We start from the raw sequence: 20930 nt of genomic DNA, 5'->3' as shown, positions 1-20930 counted from the left end.
GATACTAAGGGATTACTTGTTAGATTGCATGCTGATTGATATGTTTATTTACATCCACAACAGTACTTCATAATTGAATTTTTTTTTTAAATATGGACATTTGGAATTGATGGGGACAACATAATGTTTGGAAAAAAAACTTTTAAAAATAAAAGTTGGGATGGCAATGACAAAAAACTTGAAAAGCTAATTAGGTTAAATACCCAGAGGTCATAAAAAAGAGCATCCCAGGGCTGAGTTACTCAGAAAGACTGCGCAGGCAAATCGTTAAATAATCACAGGAAAAAAAAATATCAATGTGAAATTGCAATAATTAAATCATTTCGTCTTCTACTATTTATATCATCAAAACTTTCGGAGAACTCTGTATCCAAGAAACAAGGGTTACAGAGTGTTAAAAGAAGATCTGATGCAGTGGTGTCAACCATGACCCATTTCTAGCATTTTATAAGATCTTAATAGTATAAATTCAAAATAAGCCTATATGTAGGAATAATCAACCTTCACTGTCAGCATCTGATGGTCTTTGCACTATTTCTATTACAAAGCATGGCATTCTGTTTATTTTTTAGATTTTACACAGCATCCTGTTTTTTTTTTTTGGACTTGGGGTTGTATGTCATGTGAAAGTGGGACACAGCTGGAATACTTTTTGCAGCCCAGGCCACTCATATAATGATGGCCGCCAGATCTCTGCAGCAGATGCAATAATATGACCTGTCAGAGCAGTAAAACACACAGGTGGAACTAATCACATTAACAATGGCTTTAATCAGTTTATGTGTCTCAGTAACACATGCCATGCAGCATGCGTGTATAATACCAATGGCCTTTAATGAAATGCAGCCGTTCTGAATGTTGTGACACCTGTGTTTGACGGGATATTCCACACTGTTTAATCTTCATGTCATTTGTCTGCATTGTGACTTGTTGCTTCATATTATTAGGATCGACAAACCTATTAGATGTACGTCTGTCTATTTGTAGATGATGATGTAAATTATCATCTGTCACTGCTGAAATTTGCCCAGGCTCTCTGAGGAAATAAGGAGTAGACAGCACTAATCCATGGTGCGCTGTTTAAACAGTGGCCTTTGAAGACATTGTCTCATGGGAGACAAATGCCAGGTCAGGAGGGATATTAAAAATCGCTCATTTTTAAGCTATATGAGACAGCAGACAGAGGAGGACTTCTAAAGGCTTTCAGCAAAAGTGACCAGTTGACTCTTCACTTGAATCACTGTGGTTTTCAGCGTTACTCTTTATGTGTCATTACTGTGGAATTTTCTTTGGGCTCTAAATTATATATCAATGCTGTCTGCCTGCTGGCAGATGAGGAAAGCAATGAGAAAAAGCTGCCTCTGGCCTCCCTGAAAAAAAATCTAATAAAATTAAATGGAAGGTGAATGAAACCTCACAGGGAAAACCTGTGAGACCAACACACAGGGTAATGATTTGTTTGTGGCCCAAGGTAGAAGCAGATGAGTTGTACAGTCTTTATTGCATAAACATGCAGTACAACATTCTGAGTGACATTAGACTCTCTTGTCTATTAGCACTTATGACCCAAGGAGGTCTTTGAGGTCATGGTGACCAGCGAAGGGTTAAGAAGTGGGCCACTAAGTTTAAATATGGCTTATTCGTCACCTTCAGACTTCTGTGCCTTTCTGCCATCACTGCTGTGGACGTCTTTCTGGAGATCCAACACTCCAACTTTGTACACTTGGAATAACTGTGTAAGGACCTTACCTAATGCCACATGTTGCTACTAGTGTATATAATTATAAAGTAAAACCTTTGATGAAAGTGAAGCCTTTGATCAAATTCCTCAGCACAATAACTATGAAATTAAACTTCTTTCCTTTGCACCCTGGACCTTCTTCTGGGCCCCTGGGGGCTTGAGTTTTATCCCTTTCCTTCTGCCTCAGGAGAAGAGTCAGTGGCATATCAAATCACACTAATTGTCTTGAGTCATCATGTTAAGTGGAAGGACTTTGGTGTTGGACACACTTGGTGACATTGAGAGGATTAGAAGAAGAAGGAATCTATCAAGTCTGACAGAAGTCATTAGAACATTCTCCATTAATGCATCAGTTGTGAGATTTGAGCTCAACAGGATTTAAAATGTCACAGACGGAGCAGCAGCAGCAGCCATGTCCTCTTTCACAGGTCACATGCAATTCCCATGTCATCCAATAGAGGGTATTGTTTAGTTTCTCAGCCGCACCAAACATGCTCAGATTGCCTGCCCTGAAATCAGAATGCAGACTGAGTCCTCCTGTTGCTGCTAGTGACACATCCACTGTGCCTCCTTATAGCTGCTTTGAAAGCACACACAGACATCATGACCTCCCTCGACTCCATCCAGAGCTGTCCGCAGGATGACACCTCCCCCCCCCCCCCCCCCGGTCTGATTGTGCATTTACACTGCCTGGGAATGCTTGTGAATGAATGTGAAGATGACATAACTGTATTTTCTTCCCCCCCTCCAGATGTTTGTTTCTGCCATGGCTCGGGTTTAACCTGTGACACATTTATCACTCTCTTCAAAAACCACCGGCATCAGACTCACTCCCACACGTCTCAATTCTAACATAAAGATCAGAGCCATCTACAACAAGCTGCTAGCTACATAAGTAAAGAATAAGCTGAGAAAATGGGTTGCTTGGAGGATCAAATGGGGGTTTGGTGTCAATGTCAAGCTGCATGATTTGGCACACAGCAGGGTCCAACATTCTGAACTCCCCTGACAAAATTACAAACAGCAGTGGTGGGTGGGACACTGTTCGGTGTGTTGGCAGGCTGGATCAAAAAAACAAAACAAAAAAAACTTTATTAATTTCCACCTACTCCAAGAACGCCTAAAAAAGGAGGTCGTGGGGTGGTTCAACCACAGGAGGCCCCCCCCAGACAGACTTCATAGGAACCACTTAAGCAAAGAGGGACAGCGAGAAATACTGTGAAAACGGTAGAGATTGAATTATTTTAATGTCCAGGCTCCAGTGGGTTTGTGGAGTGGATTTTTATGTGGCTCAGTGTGGGGGCGGCACAGTCAGTGGGCACAAACCTCAGGTAGCTGCTGCTTGGATTTCCACTCTGCTGTCAGGATGGCATCATCGCAGAGAAAGAGACGGTACAGGAGACGGCTTTGATTTAAGCAGTCTATTTGTGTCAGTCCCCATCAGCATCCACTCTCTGATCAGCTTCAAGTCCTGTCAAGTGTACGGCAAGGTGGGAAATTGTGAGACATTACACATTATGTGAAGTGGTGACATTTATGGTTGGTTATAAAAGGCTGGCTGTAAGCCTGGCTGGGGAAATTAGGTCAGAGCTAAAAAGATGGTGTCACACAGAGGCTCTCAACCTTCAGACAGGCAGCTTAGTCGCACAGAAAAAAAAAATCAAACAAGTTTCGATTTCGAAAGTAAACACACGCCCCTTTCTCTTCCCCGAAGCCTCACCTCCCAATCATGGACGCGCATTACCTGAAGACGAGCTGCGGTCTGTGACTTCGGCCATCATGCACGTACCTCTCTGGTGCGCGCAGAGCAGAATGAAAGCTCCTACCCTACCTTAAGGACCAGAAAGAAAGACACATGGAACTACTGAGTACTGCAGTTTTTCTGCCTCATGACATGTATTGTTACTTCAGAGCCAGGAGTCTCCGTTTTATTATTATCATCATCATCATCATCATCAAACATTGGTTTCCAGCCTTGTGTTTTGGGCCTGCAGAGATTTCTCTCAATGCTTTAATTTATCATCTTTAACCAGTATCAATACATTATCCATTTTTAAGTATAAGAACCTCTCCAGTATTTGTCAGCTTGTATTCTTTCTGTATGTTTACTACACTCTAATCAGGTACACTGATTGACTTTACGCACCATGTTGGCTGCACAGGACCCGCCTGCTCTCCTCTCAGCCACTCAGTCTAATGGCACTGAAGGATCTTGTTTATAACCGTCCTGAGCTTTTAGAGGCCATTTCCAGAGGAGCGACCTGCTCTTTGCGCTGGGTTGTAAAGAGTGTGAATGGGAGACTAATAAAGGTGCAATTACAGCGATTGTGTGTGTGTATGCATTGAGTGGGACTGTGTGTGAGAGAGGTTGGAGTGCGACTGGTTGCTTGGATACTTTATGATGATGATAATGGATTGTTAGGCCACGCTGAAGAGGCACACAGGAGAGCTGCAGACTGAGCTGCTGACGCCTGTCCATACAAAAATCTGACATGGGGAACTCAAGTAAAACGTAAACATTATGAGAAACTGACTTGACTTGAACTCTTTACAGTACATTTTATCTCTTTGCTGAATGAAATGAACTCTTGTCGTGGCCACTTAAGCTGTATTGATTTGACTTTCAGCTGGCAGAACATAAAGTTGAAATGTAGCTTGTGAGAACATACCATGGTTGGTTGAAAAATGGCTGCTGTAAGAGGCAAAAATAAAATAAAATAAAATAAAATAAAATAAAATAAAATAAAATAAAAATTCACAAGCACATTAAACACAGACACCTTAATGTTAGCAGCTTGTCGTACCCTTAATCAGTATGCAGGAAATAAGTGTTACTCATAGACACCTGAATGCGTCATGACACATGAAGCGGTACTGTAAATATTAAAAGGTTGACATCTAAGTAGACTGAATCAAGGCTTAACAGATAAATGAACTTCAGCCTTACCTCATGCTCTCTAGGGACATTATTAAAAGCTAATGGTCAATAAAAACCCTACAATCTGCACACATACATCACAGTGTGGCCACATATACATGATGCACACAGTGCTGTCTGGTTGAAATATTTGAGGACAAATAAAATAATAAGATGGCAGTTTGAGCTTGATTTTCTTTCAGCTCCTGAAAGATGTTTGTATCACGCTGTGATTATTCTCTTACTCCACTGGTGCACAGAGTGTTGGGGGGGGGGGGGTTAATTTCATGAAGCACATTACATCATAGGCTCGTACAGACTCAAAGTCAAATGCCAATTAATCCTTAGATCACAAAAAAAGAAGTCTGATGCGGTCAGATGAATAATCTGGGGATTTACTTACACTTTAGTGGTTAAAAACTATGAGTAAGGAGCTTAGCATAGCCAACAGCTACGTTTTACTCAAAGTTACAGCATCTGAGGGATCCAAGTGAGTGGGCTTGTTGTGAAGGCCACCATGGGAGCTGTGAACGGATGAAATGCAGTCCACTGAAGCCAAAACATGCCAATTAGAAACACAGTGTAACATTTGTCCCGCGTTAACAGAAATGTGAGGCAGTCATTTGGTAAATGCTCTGTAAATGAAAAGGCTCATTATGAAGAACCTACAACCAACCAAAATATTGTTAGCCATTTAGCTTTACTAGTTAATAATGAAATATGTGCTACTTTGCAGCTACAAACACCACAGGAACAAATCCAGATAAACCACAGACACATAAATCTGCTAACAGCCTGAAGTCTCCTGGTGTAGTTTTGATGTTTGGTGTAGTTTAGAACTTCGATAAGGGGTCCTATAGCCCCATTCTTCTTTGGTGAAGCTACCCCAGATTTCCCCTGGGATGGACCCTGGTCTTTAGTACACTTCACAGATTTACCAATCACATATAAGTTAGGGCTTTGTGTAGGCCAGTCAATACTATTCACTTTGCTCCACTGGAGGTAGTTCCTCACTAGAAATAAATGGCATATGCTAGTTATGTTAGAACAGTAAATGGCAAGTAAGACCCAGGTTTTTTGCTTCTTTCATGTTTTCAGATGCACTGAAGCATCCCCACAGCACTATACTGCCACTGCCATGTTTGACTGTGTGAACTGTGTCCTTTCTTTCTCCAAAGGCAACATCTCTGTGACCTTCTAGTTTTATTTTCTCTGAGCAAATGACATGCTTGCCAGTACTTAACCTTGCCCATCACACACATCTGACCAGGAACAGAATCTCTTATATTGATGAGCACCATCATCAAAGCCACCAGACTGCATTGACATAAACAGTTTCACTGGAGTTGCTGATTGTTTTTTCGATTCTGTCATCACTGTCAAAGCTTTCAAAATGTTTTGGAATCTTTGACCTTTCTGGTTTTTCCAAAGTCAGCCTATCAGGAATGTGATGAATGATGATGTAGGTGTTATCACGCACTGCCTGAGGATAGGATAAATGCTTTGGATCCTGTGGGTAATGTGGTGGACTGAGTGTCTTTCCCTCTCTTTCTCTCCTTTCTTGCTTCTTTGCCGCCATCCTGCTGACCAAAGACCATAATTTGGAATGTGTATAATGGATAAATTAGCCGTCAGCCTATAAATCTGTGGAAAAGGGAGCCACAGAGGTTCATGCGATCTGACCCAGGAAACTGTGCAGTGAGAATAGTTGAGCAGCAGTGGGAGGACGGGCCACTGTGAGTTACGGCTCCACTGGGCCATAAACAAAACACAAGCAAAGGAGGCCTTTGAAGCTAACAAGACCATGCAAGGGTCAAATACGTAGTTAGAGTCATTTAATGTGTCTTTGGCATTCAAAGAGTTGGCCTGTATTTTGCATTCATAATGGAAAAAAATGTGAGAAGGAAAGCTGGATTCCATGCTGCTTCTCAGTCACTACGGTGCACATGATCATGAGCTTCATATAAATGGTAAGGTGACACACCTGCTCTTCTGGCTGAGAGGGTAATTGCTGACCTGTAAGTCAAAGACAGAAGCAGGAGCTGCAGGTGACACATTTCACAGCACTGTGAAGGCTGCTTATAGGGTTAAATACTGAAGTCATTTTTAAATCTGAAGTTTTGATGGTTTAAGACCAAATGCAAAAAGTAGCATTCTGCTCCACCTCAGTGTGGTTTGAGTAAGATCCCAGGATTTGGATTATTTATTCATTATTCAAATAGGCATACTAACTATGAAACAAGTTTGACAGCAGGATTTTTTTAGTGTGTGTTTGTTGGCTTTAGCGAATTATTTAGCTAGAGATAAGTGGAAGTGGATGGCGGTAGGGAACAGGCAGTTATCATCACTTCAAAAAGCTGCAGTAGTAGAAAATAAGGCTCCAAGGTCACATAAGAAACCACAAATCTGTAGCAGTCATAGAAAATAACACGGAAAGACATCACCAAAAAGGAAAACCCACACATTACAATCAAAGCTGGTTAAAATATAAAGGGGAAATGTGAGTGCAACTAATGGCAAACAAAAAAAGATAAAAACTGAATGCAGACATTAACACATAAAAAATGAATACAAAACAGGCATGAAACAACAGTGAACACAGAACACTGGGAGAACAGGCAGCAAAACAGAGGCACGGACAGCACATGGGTTAAATACAGCAGGTGAGGGTAACCGGGCATAGGTGGAAACAATGAGGGCTGATCAGCCAATCACAGGAGAGGCACAAACACAATGACATGAAAGGGAAGTCACACAGTTACCCACAAACAAACCAACATTTCAAAATGTACTCATTTAGATAAGAGTGGGATTAACATTTTCAAAGTAGGTAGTAAATTAATTAATACTAGATACTAGATAGATACTTTATTGTCATTCATGTACACATAGGAAAACAGTGCACTTTGAATGAAAGTGATACAAATAAATAAAGTGTCCAAGTCCAATGTAGTTGAATAAAGTTACAAAAAAATAAAGATAAAAACAAGTAATAAAATAGATTTAAACAAAAAGTGTCAACGTTTGGCAGCAGATTATTGGTAAGCCCAGCCCAGCTGTGTATGCATGAATGTGAGACCAGCAGTTCCTTATTAGAGTTCAGCAATCTTATGGCTCAGGGGGATGAAGCTGTTACAAAACCTGTTTTTTCTGGTTCTTACACTGCTGTACCTCCTTCCAGAGTTTAGCAGTGACAGGAGCCCATGGTGTGGGTGTGTGCAGTCTCTGATAAGGCTCCTTGCTTGTGACAGACAGCCTGTATGTCCTATGTCCTGGATGGATCCTGGATCCCAAATTTTGGGACATAAACTAAGTAATGGACTGGGTTATGTTAGCAGTGAAGGTTACCATAGTAACACTGGCCTTTATTATCCATAAGTCTTCAGTGTTTATTGTTATAATGACCCAATATACAATATTGAACAGGGTGAGTATTAAAACATCAGCATGTTCAAACTGTCTTTTAGCATTAGCAACATTAGCGTTTAGCTTAAGGAAAAGCCTTGATGGATGGAACATGATACAGTCCGCCAGCTGAAGACATTATAAAAAATATGAAATATGAGTGTACATTGTGTAAAAACATATGTGTTCCACCAGCTGTGTCTGAGTAAGCCAGTAAAAAAACAAACAAACAAAAGAATAAAACTTTGCTCTGACAGCATGATATTATATAAAAACATGATGTTTTACCTTCATTCAAACTGATAAAGCTCCTGCATGTTGCCCAGGCTGCTGGTAAACAACATGTTCCTGTGTTACCTTCCTGCCATTAACCATTGGAACGCCTCTCCTTTGTTCCATCTCATACTTGTGATAAATCAGAATAGCTGCTGTATTTTTATTATGCATTTATTGTAGTTGATGTATTGGATAGGCTGCCTCATCTATCTAGAATGTCACATATGATCTTACAGCAAACACCGTCTGGATTGAAATAACAATCTGTAAAAACACAATGAATAAAGCATAAATATGTTGTTTTCTTTACACGTAGTTTTCATTCTGTGGGATGTACTTGATTAATTAATAAAAACAGGTCACTTCATCAGAGACCTTGTACAGTACATAACATTTTTGTTTGTACCATTAAGTGCTCCCTTCCCTTCAATAAAAAAATTATATAGTTTATAAAAATCATAAATCTGTTGAATACAGTAGCTCTGATCAGTCATGCTTGTCAAGGTCAGAATGATTTTTTGGACCCACTAATTAAATGAAAAGAAGAATTTACTGCCTTGAGATTTTTTCATTCTCCAGCTTTAATATCAGCAATATTTTAGCTGTTAAAGTTTTGAGGGCGCTCCCTTTTTGACTGATGTTCAGACACAAAGACTGTGGTTCAGCATTTCTTTCTGTTTATCCAGCAGCTTGTTGTTCTTTAATCCGCGCTGTGAGATGTGCTGAAGTTGCTAAGGTGATGGTAGTGCCTCTTATTTTAATGTAGGTCATGTAAGTGTGAGGCAGTGCACATTTTTATTTACAGATCACAGATGTTTCCTGAGAGCTCTGCTGTCACATGTCACGATGGGTTTTGTGACTGTGTAAATATGGCATGCTGAAAGGTGTAATGTCCAGGTTTTATCACGCAGGTACAAGTCTGTGAAGCAGCATCAGGATCAGACAGCAGAGAAGCCGCCTCCTTATCTTTTAATGGATGAGTACACTGGAATGTCGGCCTGTTCTCGATGACATTTAAACTGATGAGTCCTGCTCTCCAGCACAAACATAGTCAAACTGGTGGAGAAAAGGAACACTTTTATCCCAAAGACAATAAAAACACATCTGCTGCTGCTGGTGGTGTGATGGAGGAGGAGGAGGAGGAGGAGGTGGTGGTGGTGGTGGTGGTGGAGCGAGCCAGAATTGATTCCTGCAGATTTCAGTTTGCCTTGCATGCCATATTGTTATCTCCTATTAAAAGAGTGTGTACAGAGATTTGTGCGCAGACATAAATCACAGGGCTTGGGTACGGTTAGGCTTAAGGAGGAGTAATCAATTACACTCTAGCAGACATGGAGGAAGAGGCTGAGCTTGCACCCCTGGCTGCTCTTATTATCATAATCACCCCCCCCCCCTTAAGTGATGCAGTCTCAGAGACAAAAGATAAATACATGAACTATCCAGCACAACTAATAAAACAAACTGAAGACAGCACCTCGCCATTCATTAAGGAACGACATGTTAGCTCACAATTTGTCAGGCATTAACAATGATGCTGAAATAATGTAGGCTGGGAGAAACAGTTTGTACTTAATGAGGTATTTATGCTGTACGGATCCCACCACCTTATTCACGCCTAAGTCAGCATAAAATTCAGATGAATGGCTTTCTAACATTTGTTTTGTGTCATCTTGAAGGGCCTGCTAAGTCAGAGGAGTCTCCATAGACCTGCCTGTTAAAATGATCAGTTGGATCAGGGGAAATAAACATGTTTACAGCCTGCTCTGCTGTTTTATTCATGCCTATATATTTTGTTATTTTGCTCACTTGGGTTGAATCCTACTTACAATTGTCCACGTAAAAAAGGATAAGGACAGGACTTGCCTGAAAAATTAAGATTTAAACTTGATGACCCCTAAATATGATGCTCAGAAGCTATATTTTTACACTCAAATATCACAATATAAAGCCACAGGTACAGCAGAAAAAGTCCAAAACACACCAAATAATGATGAAATATTTAATGTTAGCATGTACAGCAGTGGCAGCTGCTGTGTTATAAAGCATGTATAACATTTAATTTGGCTCTGGTTGTTTATCTAAATCTGTCCATTTAGTTGTGAACACTCTCACATCTCTCTGTAGCTTGTTACTGTGACAGATACACATTAATGATGCTATTTTATCAGTTAAGCTAAAATATATATTAATTTGACCATGCTATCTGTAAGTAATACAGGTCTGTATATCTAAACGCACGTTCCTCTAAGTGTTGGCACCTCATTAAAAACAGGAGGTGATATGACAAAAGTGTAGCGGCAGAGTCTAAGCTGCCTTAGTCCGCAGTAATGAGGCACTGAGCTGCTAATTGACAGATCATATGGGACAGAGGGTACAAGGCCCCTCTAACAGATGGTCGGAGTCAGATAAATAAACCATTAGCCCAACAAGGAGATGTCGCCATGTGAAGGAGCCGACTGCCAGCATCACAGTGTATTATGTCAGATCTTAGTTATGAGCTGACTTTTTTTTTTTGCTAAGGAAGAGCAGTAATAGATAATGGAGGGACGCCATTACTGCAGGAGGCGAGGATGTAAATCTTTGTTGTCAGTGTCAGATCTGGGCGGCGGGTATCTCTGCAGCCTGGAGTGTTTTATGTTAATGCCGGGCCTCTTGTGCTGTTTGCCCTACTTGGGTTCTGATGTGAAACACAGACAAGGCCAAAAGACTTGGACTCACCTCAGGACTTCTACTATTATTAATTGGCATTAGTTGGCAGACATGCATAAACAGATGATTCTGTGATTTCAGTCAAGACTTTTCTTGAAAGGGAGTTATTGAGCTTTTTAATACCACTAGTGAACCTCTACATGGTGTTGTGTGAGATAGTGAGACTGGCCAAAAGGTGCACCAGAAGGACCTGAAGTGAAACCGGGTGTCTGTTCTGCTCTATAAGAACTGTATGTAATTCAGCAGGTGATACATGCACTAAGCAATTAAGGTAATCTGACCAGTTATTATTGGGATTACACCCATTAGATTCACCAGTAACTGGGTTGTTTCTCAGACCAGTAGAACAGCAGCAGTACATTCATTAGACTCGTCTCTAATTAAGATAAATGACAAATTCCAACACCTTGTCAAAGCTTATCATATATAAAACAATAATTTATTATTTCTCTCATTTTACAAGACATCAAATTGTGTGGCTAACTAAGGATTTGTTAAACTGTTATTCCGGTCAATACATGAAACCCTACAAAAGCGACTACAACGTGTGCTGGAAGAAACACTTAAAAACTCAACAACGTGAGAAACGTCTTTCTCTAAATATACGTACATACACAATGATATCGTTATGATGTTCTCTACATTATGTAACAGATAGTAGTACACCGCTGGTGGTATTTTAACTTTGGGGAATCAGCACTGATAAAAGAGATATTTAAACAAAAAAAAACATGAATTTGATACAAAAAGAAAAATATCTTTTTTTTTTAATTTACAAAAGTCCTTTTGAAAACGGTTACGTGTTCTACCTTGCAGGAAAATAGCATTGTTTTCATAAAATGCATTAAGTATGCGTAACAGTAAAATACTGATAAGAGATATATATGTACGAACAAAATAATGTAAAATAGTGTAAATGCTGGCTGTCTATGTATGGCACACGGTTTTTACACACTTTCAAAAACCTTCCAAAAAAGTAAAATATTGTGTTTTTGTTTCCAAAAATATCCAAAAAGAGCAAGCAAAAAGGTAGAAAAGTTACTGAAAAATGTTCAAAAATCATCCTCATACAGTAGCTATGTCCGATTCATGCCTCATGAGTCCAATCATCTTTTGAAGAACCTTCTCTTCACTGCAGTGGGGAGAGGGAAAACGTCCAGAAAAAAAGTGTTTCTTATTTCATATTTACACAATGTTGCCACATTGAACGAGGCAGGAATCTCTACCCCAGCTGGTAGTGTCCTATGTACAGTCCATTACACTCAGAGCAGGCCTCAGACTGTGGTCACAGACAGCAGGGAGTTGTAAACCCTTGTGCCATCTGGTGACTTGGTACCGTGGGTCAACAGTTCCTGGATGGTCATCCAGTTGTCAAATATTTTTTTATTCCTCTTTTTCATCATCTTTTTGTGGCTGAGTTCGATGATGTTGGGCTCCTTTTTGTCCTCCGGGCAGGCCTGCTCCTTCAGACAGTCAGCTCGGCTCTGCTTCATGAACTCGCGGCGCTGCCTCTGCTCCTTGGCTCGCAGTGCCTGCTGCTTCCTCTCTTCCTTGCTCCAGTAGCGGCCCATCTTCAGCTCACTTATGGCATCGTCGTCCGTGGTCATGCCGCTGCGCTCCTCGTGAATCCGCAGGGCTCGCTCCCTCAGCAGTTTGTCCCGAACGGGCCGCTTTGTGATGTAACGTGTGCCGTCGCTGCGGATCTTCACCTTCCATTCCATCTTGGGCTCCAAGTCGCTCGGAGTAATGGGGTCCCGGCACATGCTAACCAGACTCATTTGGCTCTGGGCGTACTCCACAGCTGACTTCTGCTGGATCAGCTGCATGTAGCTCTGGTAGTGCTGGGCATGAGCGGGGATGTGAGCGTGCTTGTAAGGTGAATGCGGCTGGGAAAAGTTACGCCCGCTCTTGCTAGACTCCCCTAGCTTCCTCCCCTTGCTCTCCGCCTGCGAGGCTCCTTCTGGATCCTTGGAGGAGCCTCTGCTCTGGCTGGGGCTACAGACCTCTTGGACAGGGGACAGGAGGGTCTTGAGCATCCTTCCGTTAGAGCTGGTGGAGCCAGAGGGCCCAGCAGTTCCTTGCTCCTCCACTCCTCTTCGGAGTGAGTTATCTGGAGAGAGCTCCAGAGTCAAAGGGGTGCTGCGGCAGCTCTCACCAGTGTTGTAGGCACTGGAGCTGTCCTTGTCAGATTTCTCCGGCAGCTCTGTGATGTCTGACAGCTCGTGGCGACGAGCATCTATGCTGGTATTGTAGTTGCGGAAGCCGCTGTTGTGGAGCATCCAGGACTCGCGACACTGCTCCCTCAGCTGCTGCATCTTGTGAGCGCGAACGATATTCAGGCACTCCAGCTCAATCGTACGCAGCTCCTCGTTGAGCAGCTCCAGCTCCTTGTCCACTCCCTCCTCCTGACCTCCTGCCCCCTGACAGTACAGTCCCTGAGCTCCACTGTTCCTCATCTGACACTTCAGCTCCAGGAGTTCTCTGAAACGCTCGCACTCATCAGCCGGGATGCCCAGGAAATCTGTGTCGGCATAGTCGGCGGAGATGAATGACTCGCTGCTGAAAGGCAGATCGGTGCTGCCGAGGGTGTCCTGGCTGTAGGTCAGCTTTCTGCAGCTGCCCAGTGTGTTGGAGGCCGTGGTGTGGTCGTCGCCAAGGTTCTCCTGCTCTGAGCTCTCGTCGTTTCGTGTGCTCTCATCTGTGCGACCAACGCCGCTGTCCTTCTCATGGTGGTTTGAGAGCAGCGTGGCGGTGTCAGTGGTGCCCCCATCCTCCTCGTGCTTCTTCTGCAAAACAGACACAATGATTCCAATGAGAAAGGACAAGCAAATAATGCAAGACTTTTAAATGATCCTTAGCTTTACCGTATGAAAACACTGAAAACAATTGAACATCTGTTACTCTGCAGACCTGGCTTTGCCAAAATAATCTACACATGAACATATGTGTTTGTGCAGATTGATTGTGTGTGTTCACCCTCATCATGCTGTGCACATGTGCTCCTGCATTAGCATGTGTGTGTGTGGTTACCTGCTGCAGCATGCTGGCAGTGAACTGCATGGCCTGATGGTGCTGCTGCTCCAGCATATCCATGTGGAGGTCATCCAGGAAGTCATTCCTGTCATCATCCATCCAGCCCTCGTCCAGCTGAGACACAGCAGAGAGAAGAGACGCCTCGTTAGGTGCAAAAATTCAACCGTACAGTTTTCCATCTGCTATCAAGACTCTGAACTTTTTTTTAGGCAATGAAAAAAAAAAACTTTTGGTGACCAAATGAGATTTTAACACAAAATATCTTGTTATTGAGCTCACACCTATAATTATGTGCTAATTACCTGGATCTCTGGTCTGGCCACCAACAGAGAGATATTCTGGTTGCTCTCACTGGTCAGCAGCGCTACAGCGTCCTCTCGATTTTGGATCTCAACACCATTGATCTTAATGGAAGCAGAAAAACTATTTAGGAACTGTTTTTTGTTTACATTTAACAAACGCACACAAAAATGTAAATGTAATAAATAAGAATATGATAATTTGTTAGTAATCATTGATCAAAAGTTAAAGTTTAATGTTAAGATCCTACCTGTATGATTTTGTCACCTTCTCTGATTCGGCCGTCCTTTGCGGCGATGCTGTTTGGATCAATCTAAAGTGAGGAGTTGTGTTAGACTTATGACTCAGTCAACATTATCACTGCTGTATTTGCTTACAGTGTCACCCTGCGACACATACCTCACTAATGTAGATCCCAGCCTCGTCCTCATCGTCAGTCCTGTAACAGATCGTCAGGCCGAGCTTGTCTTGGATGTTGGCTCGGTACAAATCCACCTCCTGGTAAGACACAAATTAAATCCACACACCTGTTGTTTCTTTTTTTCAGGACTGTGCAGAAAATGGCTGTGCGGACAAACTAAATGTATTGACTGTGAAATGGGATCACAGAGCAACAGCGATCCATCAATCACTGTAATGAATCTTTCAGCTGGACGCAGAGAGGCCATTGGCTTTCCTAGAGGCCCACTGACAGAATGAGAGATGATGCAGTGGACTGCAGACGGGCAGAGTGCCATTTTTCACTTGTCAACACCTGTAATCTTACAGATACAGAGAAAGATACCAGCAGCGCCAGTCTATGAGGGCAGAGGACAAGCTCGGCCTGGGTTAAAATAAGTGAGTCGTAGCTAAACCAGGAAGACTACTGACTTGAAAGAGAAAAAAATCCAGACTATATGTTTACTCTTCTGCTGAGAGTTAGAGAAGACTGAAATAATTCTGTTCTGTAAATAGTAGCTGTAATCAGCAGATAGTTTAGTTAGCAAAACACAAAGCATGGCAGACTGCTATATAGGCTCCTTCCTCCTTTCTTTTCTTTAGCTTTTATTTAGTCTATACAGTACTCATCAGTGTAGCTTCAAGCCTTTGTGTCTAAATGAGGTTAAATGTCTGTAGTTTCAGCGTGGAAACTTGGAAATGTTTGCATGTCTGCCGTCTTCCTTCCATGGGTATTATTAATATCAGGCAGTAGATGGTTGAGGTTTTAATAGGAGGGGGTTGGAGTTGGTGGAGGTCACTGAAGGTGCACAACAAAGGTTTGATCATGGCCTCATCTTGCCTTTGTTAGCATCATCAGATTCATCACTGCAGCCCTATTATCTGCGCCATCTAATTAGCCACTGGGCCTCATCTCCACTGCGTAGGAGCCCAGGAAGACTTATTAGGTCCTGTCACTAATAAGTAATGATGTCACCGTTGTGCATCTGCTGGAACAAACTAGCAACTCGATTCCTGTCTGGCTTACATATCAGTGTCTGTATGTGGGGAGAGAGCTCCATCAATAACTTTGATAGATCAGGACTTGCGGTCGCAGGCTAAGCATTTGGACTGGAAACACTGAGGCGACCTCAGGTCTGCTTATGTCGCAGTGATGGTCTTCTATCCAAATTTAGATCTTTACTGAGAGGACAGAGGGCATGCAAGAACGAGGATGTTGTTTTACCTCATATTCCAGCTCCTCACGCTCAATGTCCTGTTGTATGCCCTCCAGGAAATCATTGGGGTCGAAGTACTCGTGCCCAGGAGCATGTCTGAAAAAAAGAAAAAGAGCGTAAGACAAATTGAAATGCAAATTGAACACACACGCATTTAAAAAAGGAGACAACGCATTTGTCAATTTGGACTTAATTTTGCCTCAGAGTTTAAAAAATAAATGAGAAATAGGGAGGAAGTAATAAGAACTCAATGAAGAAATCACTCTTGAATCAGTTAAACTGAAGCTACAGGCGGTCACAAATCACAAATTAACATTTTGTGTTATTAATTTGACTTGGAAATCAATTAAAGAAATCACTATTATTCAATAAAGTGTAACTGCTGCTAGAGCCAGGCTCTACAAGCTGCAGGACACACACACACACACACAGACAGAAGAGATGCAATTTAGGAATATGCAAATGCAAATGAAGTATGGTTTTAATGTGGCTGTGTGGCCTGGAGGAGCCATCATCACCCATAAGTGACAGGGACATTTTCCCCTGAAACGTCAGTCACATCACAGCGGTGTGGTCTGGAGAACAAGATAAGGTGTCGCTCTCTTTAATAACTATGGAGGTGAAAGGTCGGATTGTGTCTGAGTGACCTTTTTAACACTGTGGAGATTTGACACCTTTAAACACCATCCGTACTGCAATTAAATCACTTTCAGGTAAGCTCATGTAAGTTGGCACTTACTCCTCTGGAAGCAGATACTCCTCCAGCTCTGTGATTGGGGGTGAGGCTGGTGGCAGCTTGGTAAGGGCCATGATGTGCTGCAGGGTGATGTCTGTCTGGGTGCTGATGTCTGAGACCTGGGTGTCAGCGGCGGGGCTGAGCAGTTTGGGGTAAGGGGCCCTGCGCAGGACCTGGACCATGATGGGCTCCTTGGCGGTGCGGAAAGCTTCCACCGCCTGGTCGTGGGTGGCCTTAGAGAGGTCCTTGCCGTTGACCTAAGAGAGGAAGCAGAGAAAAAGAAAATCATGTAAATGATGCAGAAGTTTTTCTTCGTTAATCTGTGTTCTGCTATCTCCCTGAAGAACACAATCATTATACCAAACTGATGTAATCATTATCTCTGATGATGAGCACTGTGCCCACACAAACCCAGCAGCCTAAGAAATGACTCATTACTGCCTCAGCTTGTTTTACAGGGTCATCGTTGGACCAAGTAGAATAAGACCTTAATTAGGAAGCGTCTCTCTTTAATTAATCAAGGTCTTTAGCTGTGGCTTCATGGAGGAGCCCTCATTTAGCTAAGTAATTTCTCAGCAGAGGATAAATTCGACCTCCTGTCTGAGACAGTGGAGTGGGTGCCGGGCGTTAACCTGAGATTAATTTGAGCAAAAGGCCACGGAATGTCTCATAGAAGAGGCTAATTAAGTGTGGTTGAGCCACTTAAAGCCTGTGTGTGCTGATGACAGATGAACACAGACCCCGCCTCTCTACAGAATGTGTTACCAGATCCAATGAGACTTAAAATGAAATGAAGACTTAAGTCTGCACACACATCTATGCTGTCCAAAATGTCAACGCTCAGTTCTCGTTCCTGCCAAAATGTCAGCAGAAGTCCACCAAAGAACCTTATGATGCAGATGAGCTCATAACAACAAGAAGAAGAAGCCTGGTGGACTTTATTAACTTGTATTGCATCCCTACACTGGTGCTCTGCTTTATCTGGCTTTACACAAAGCTGCTGTTCCACTTTAAATCACCACATCACAGGGAATTTATTGGCTTGTGATTCTTGGATGTGTTGATAGCATCTAAACCTGGGGTTCTCACAGACCCCTCACACATCCTCCCCTTAGAACAGATCCACTTTCTGGCAGGAGCCATGTAGTATTGGAGGTCATTAGGTGTGTCATGAATCCTTAGCGTCCCTTCTCCTTACTCCTGACATCTAACACACATGCAAATCCGTGTTCGAGGATTAATTTTCTGATAAACACATGGCTGGTTGGCGAGCCAGCCCCGCGGCCACGGCTGCCTCATTCCAATTCATGGCATAGTTTGCAGATTTAGATGCGGTCCTGCACATCAGAAGTAGCAGCAATATTAAAACACCTCCAGGAAATGATGTCCGTATATGTACAAAACCCAAATTTGACCTGAGCTACGTGAAGACTGAGAACGTATGTCTATAAAAGACTACATATAGAAGGCAAAGGCATAGAATTAAAAGATGAAGGAGGCAGAAGAAGGAGGAGAAGTCAGAGGAGGCTGTGTGCTCACTAATAACCAGAGCAGATTAATGCTAATCCTGGGCCTGTAGGATAATTGGATCATCTCAGTGGACTTAAAACTTCTACTTCCTCTACATCAAAAGTTGGCCAAAAAAATTAATAGCTCATATATTTGCAGTTAGCCCTGAATAATTCCACTCTTAAAAACATCATCACATCACAGAATATTAATGTAAAAAGTCCAGATGGGAAATAAACTAAAAGTTTAAGGGTGTGATTTGACAACATAAACCAGCTGATACCCAGAATAAGCCTTCCTAGGACCTCACAGCCTATCTTTGTTTCCCACAGCGAGCCATGATGCTGCACATCAGCTGAGGAAGACAAGTTCCTTTGTGCTTTCTTCTCCCTGCATGTAGGCTCCAACAGTCAAACCTGGTTGCCAGGAATCCTTAAGGCCACTTGAAGGCAGTGAACCAGAGACAAAGCCTTTAGCCCCGTTCTTGTTGAGCCTTGAGCATTCTGCCTCAGTGCCCTCAGTGGGGGGATTCTCCTCCCAGTTCTGCAGGGTGAGTTAGGTGGGTGGGGATGAGGGGTGGGGGGAGTCCCCCCACAGCCTCCATTCACTTCACTCACCTCTGACACGGAGCAGCCTTTTTGCAGCACACTGGGAAAAAACACACAACACTCCCCCTTAACATGATACACATTGGCCCGGCACTGCTGAGCTATCTGGCTATGCCATGTTAAACCTGCGCAGTCACAGTTCAGCTGCTGCAGACGACTCCATTTACACCAATCTAACGCTGCTTCAACAGGTTCAAAATGGCCTTAAAAATTCACCTTCACTTACACCAAACACTCTCACTGTCATTTGTATTGACAGAACGATGACTGACACACAAGATATTGCTCCGTCAACCTCTGGCACATCCTCCAAGAGAGGTCTCTGTTAAATCCATTTTAATGACAGGAGGGCAGCAAGGCCCTTCTTAAAGGCACACTAATCAGGGCTAAATCTAACGTCTGTTGTGTTGGTGTCTGGTGAGGAATTTACACAGCTGTGGCTTTGTTATTCACTGCCTTTTTTTTCTTTAATTAAAACATCACATCTGACCTCTACAGCAATGGTTTGACTGACAACCGGTATCCTCTATGTATAGGATTCAGCAGAGCAATTTAAAATCTAGGTTCTCCTCAGTGCTTCATGTGATTGCTATGACAGTCTTCAGCCTGCTGGGGAATAATTAGGGGCAGCAGGGGTGAGCTGAGCAGCGAGCCCCCTGTGCAGTATCATCTCTGGAACGCAAATCAAGCTAGATTGAGATGTTGATGCTGTGTGTATGTCTATTCAGTGATTGCTAACCTGCTGCCAAAAATGCTTATCTACAAGGCTCATTTGCTTTCATTATTGTCTTTGTATTACTGTATTACGGTGGATGGAGGCTGCCTTGGGTTTTCATTTAATCAGGAGTTCTCATTGAAATCGAGCTTCATACTTTATGAGAGTCATGATGATGAAACAGGGGAAATAGTCATTATGAAAACGATAAATAAACTTGAATTTACTGTTTACCCTGCCCCTCTGCTGCTGCTAGAGCCCTTTAAAAAATGCTGCCCTGATACATTTGGCTCACTTCTACCTTTAAAACTGTCACCAGTCACATGCGCCCCTGTCCTAATCACTTTCATACGAGCTCTGCAGAATAATAACTCAACGTAACATTAGTCTTTGATACGGCCATTCAACCACCACATAATCCTTTAATAAAAAGAGGAACATCATTAAAGAGCCAGTGTTTCAGTTCCTTGGGGAAACGCGGTGAGGTGAACAGAGTGGAAACTCTGCCAGGCACACAGTGCCATTCACAGCGTGGCAGAAGGAGCCCTGGGAACTCCACTCTATAGATTAGTGTTTCAAAAAGGGGGTTTGAGAGCTGGGGCGCCTGCCTCCTCTTTCTGGTTGGATTCCCTTCTTAGACATGTTCTTTAAAATCTCTATTTCGGAAGAGAGACAAGCACTAGATAGAGAGATTGAAGGCTTATTTTCATACGTGTTTGAGTGGCAGTCTGAATGTAGGTCACTCTACTTCAACTGCACAGTTAATGCCTCCTTTATTTCATTTTTAACAATAGGAACATTTTAACATAATCTCTAAACTGTGTTTTTAAACAAACTGCATACATTGTTCTTTTGACTGACCACACAGAAAACTCTTCATGGTGAGAGGCTTGAAAACACAGCAGCCTTTATTTACCACAGTGGGCCAGCTTACAAAGAATTACAGAACAAACAGCTAAATACTTAATGCTGGCTGAAAGAGACACCACTGTTTACTTTCACCTAATCTGATTTAAGCATGGGACATTGTGTTATCCACAGCTGATCAATTAAGAACCCAAATCACTTCCATTGTGACTTCCGCAGCTTCTTTCAAGTCTAATGAGCCCAAATGAAGGTGTGAAGGGTGCATCAGAGAGCTGGTGGAATAATAAATCACCAGTATCACCTAAAAGGATGAAGGGATCCTGCGTTAACATTTCAACACCAAGGACTCACAACTTAATCGGACAATAATAAACAGACAACCTTTACAAGACTGGCACATCTGAGGCTTGGCTGAGCAGGGAGTGGACAACATCACCGTCTGACCCTCAGAACAGATAG

The 20930-nt window shown here is 42.5% G+C and overlaps 1 protein-coding gene across 3 annotated transcripts in view; it reads right to left on the bottom strand.

Moving 5' to 3' along the window:
* Window positions 1-11458: 11458 nt before the first annotated feature.
* Window positions 11459-20930, bottom strand: part of pdzrn3b (PDZ domain containing RING finger 3b) — a 79461-nt gene continuing 69989 nt past the window's right edge. For all 3 annotated transcript variants that reach the window (XM_028406225.1, XM_028406226.1, XM_028406227.1), the window contains 7 exons: window positions 16776-17029; window positions 16045-16132; window positions 14781-14879; window positions 14632-14694; window positions 14384-14485; window positions 14079-14195; window positions 11459-13834 (listed from right to left, as the gene is read on the bottom strand). In XM_028406225.1, coding sequence (XP_028262026.1) covers window positions 12323-13834; window positions 14079-14195; window positions 14384-14485; window positions 14632-14694; window positions 14781-14879; window positions 16045-16132; window positions 16776-17029 — 2235 coding nt within the window. In that variant the 3' untranslated portion in view covers window positions 11459-12322. The remainder of the gene's footprint in view (window positions 13835-14078; window positions 14196-14383; window positions 14486-14631; window positions 14695-14780; window positions 14880-16044; window positions 16133-16775; window positions 17030-20930) is intronic.

Source organism: Parambassis ranga, chromosome 5 (genome assembly GCF_900634625.1).
Source record: "Parambassis ranga chromosome 5, fParRan2.1, whole genome shotgun sequence".
NCBI lineage: Eukaryota > Metazoa > Chordata > Actinopteri > Ambassidae > Parambassis > Parambassis ranga.
This window is presented reverse-complemented; position numbering and strand designations above follow the sequence as displayed.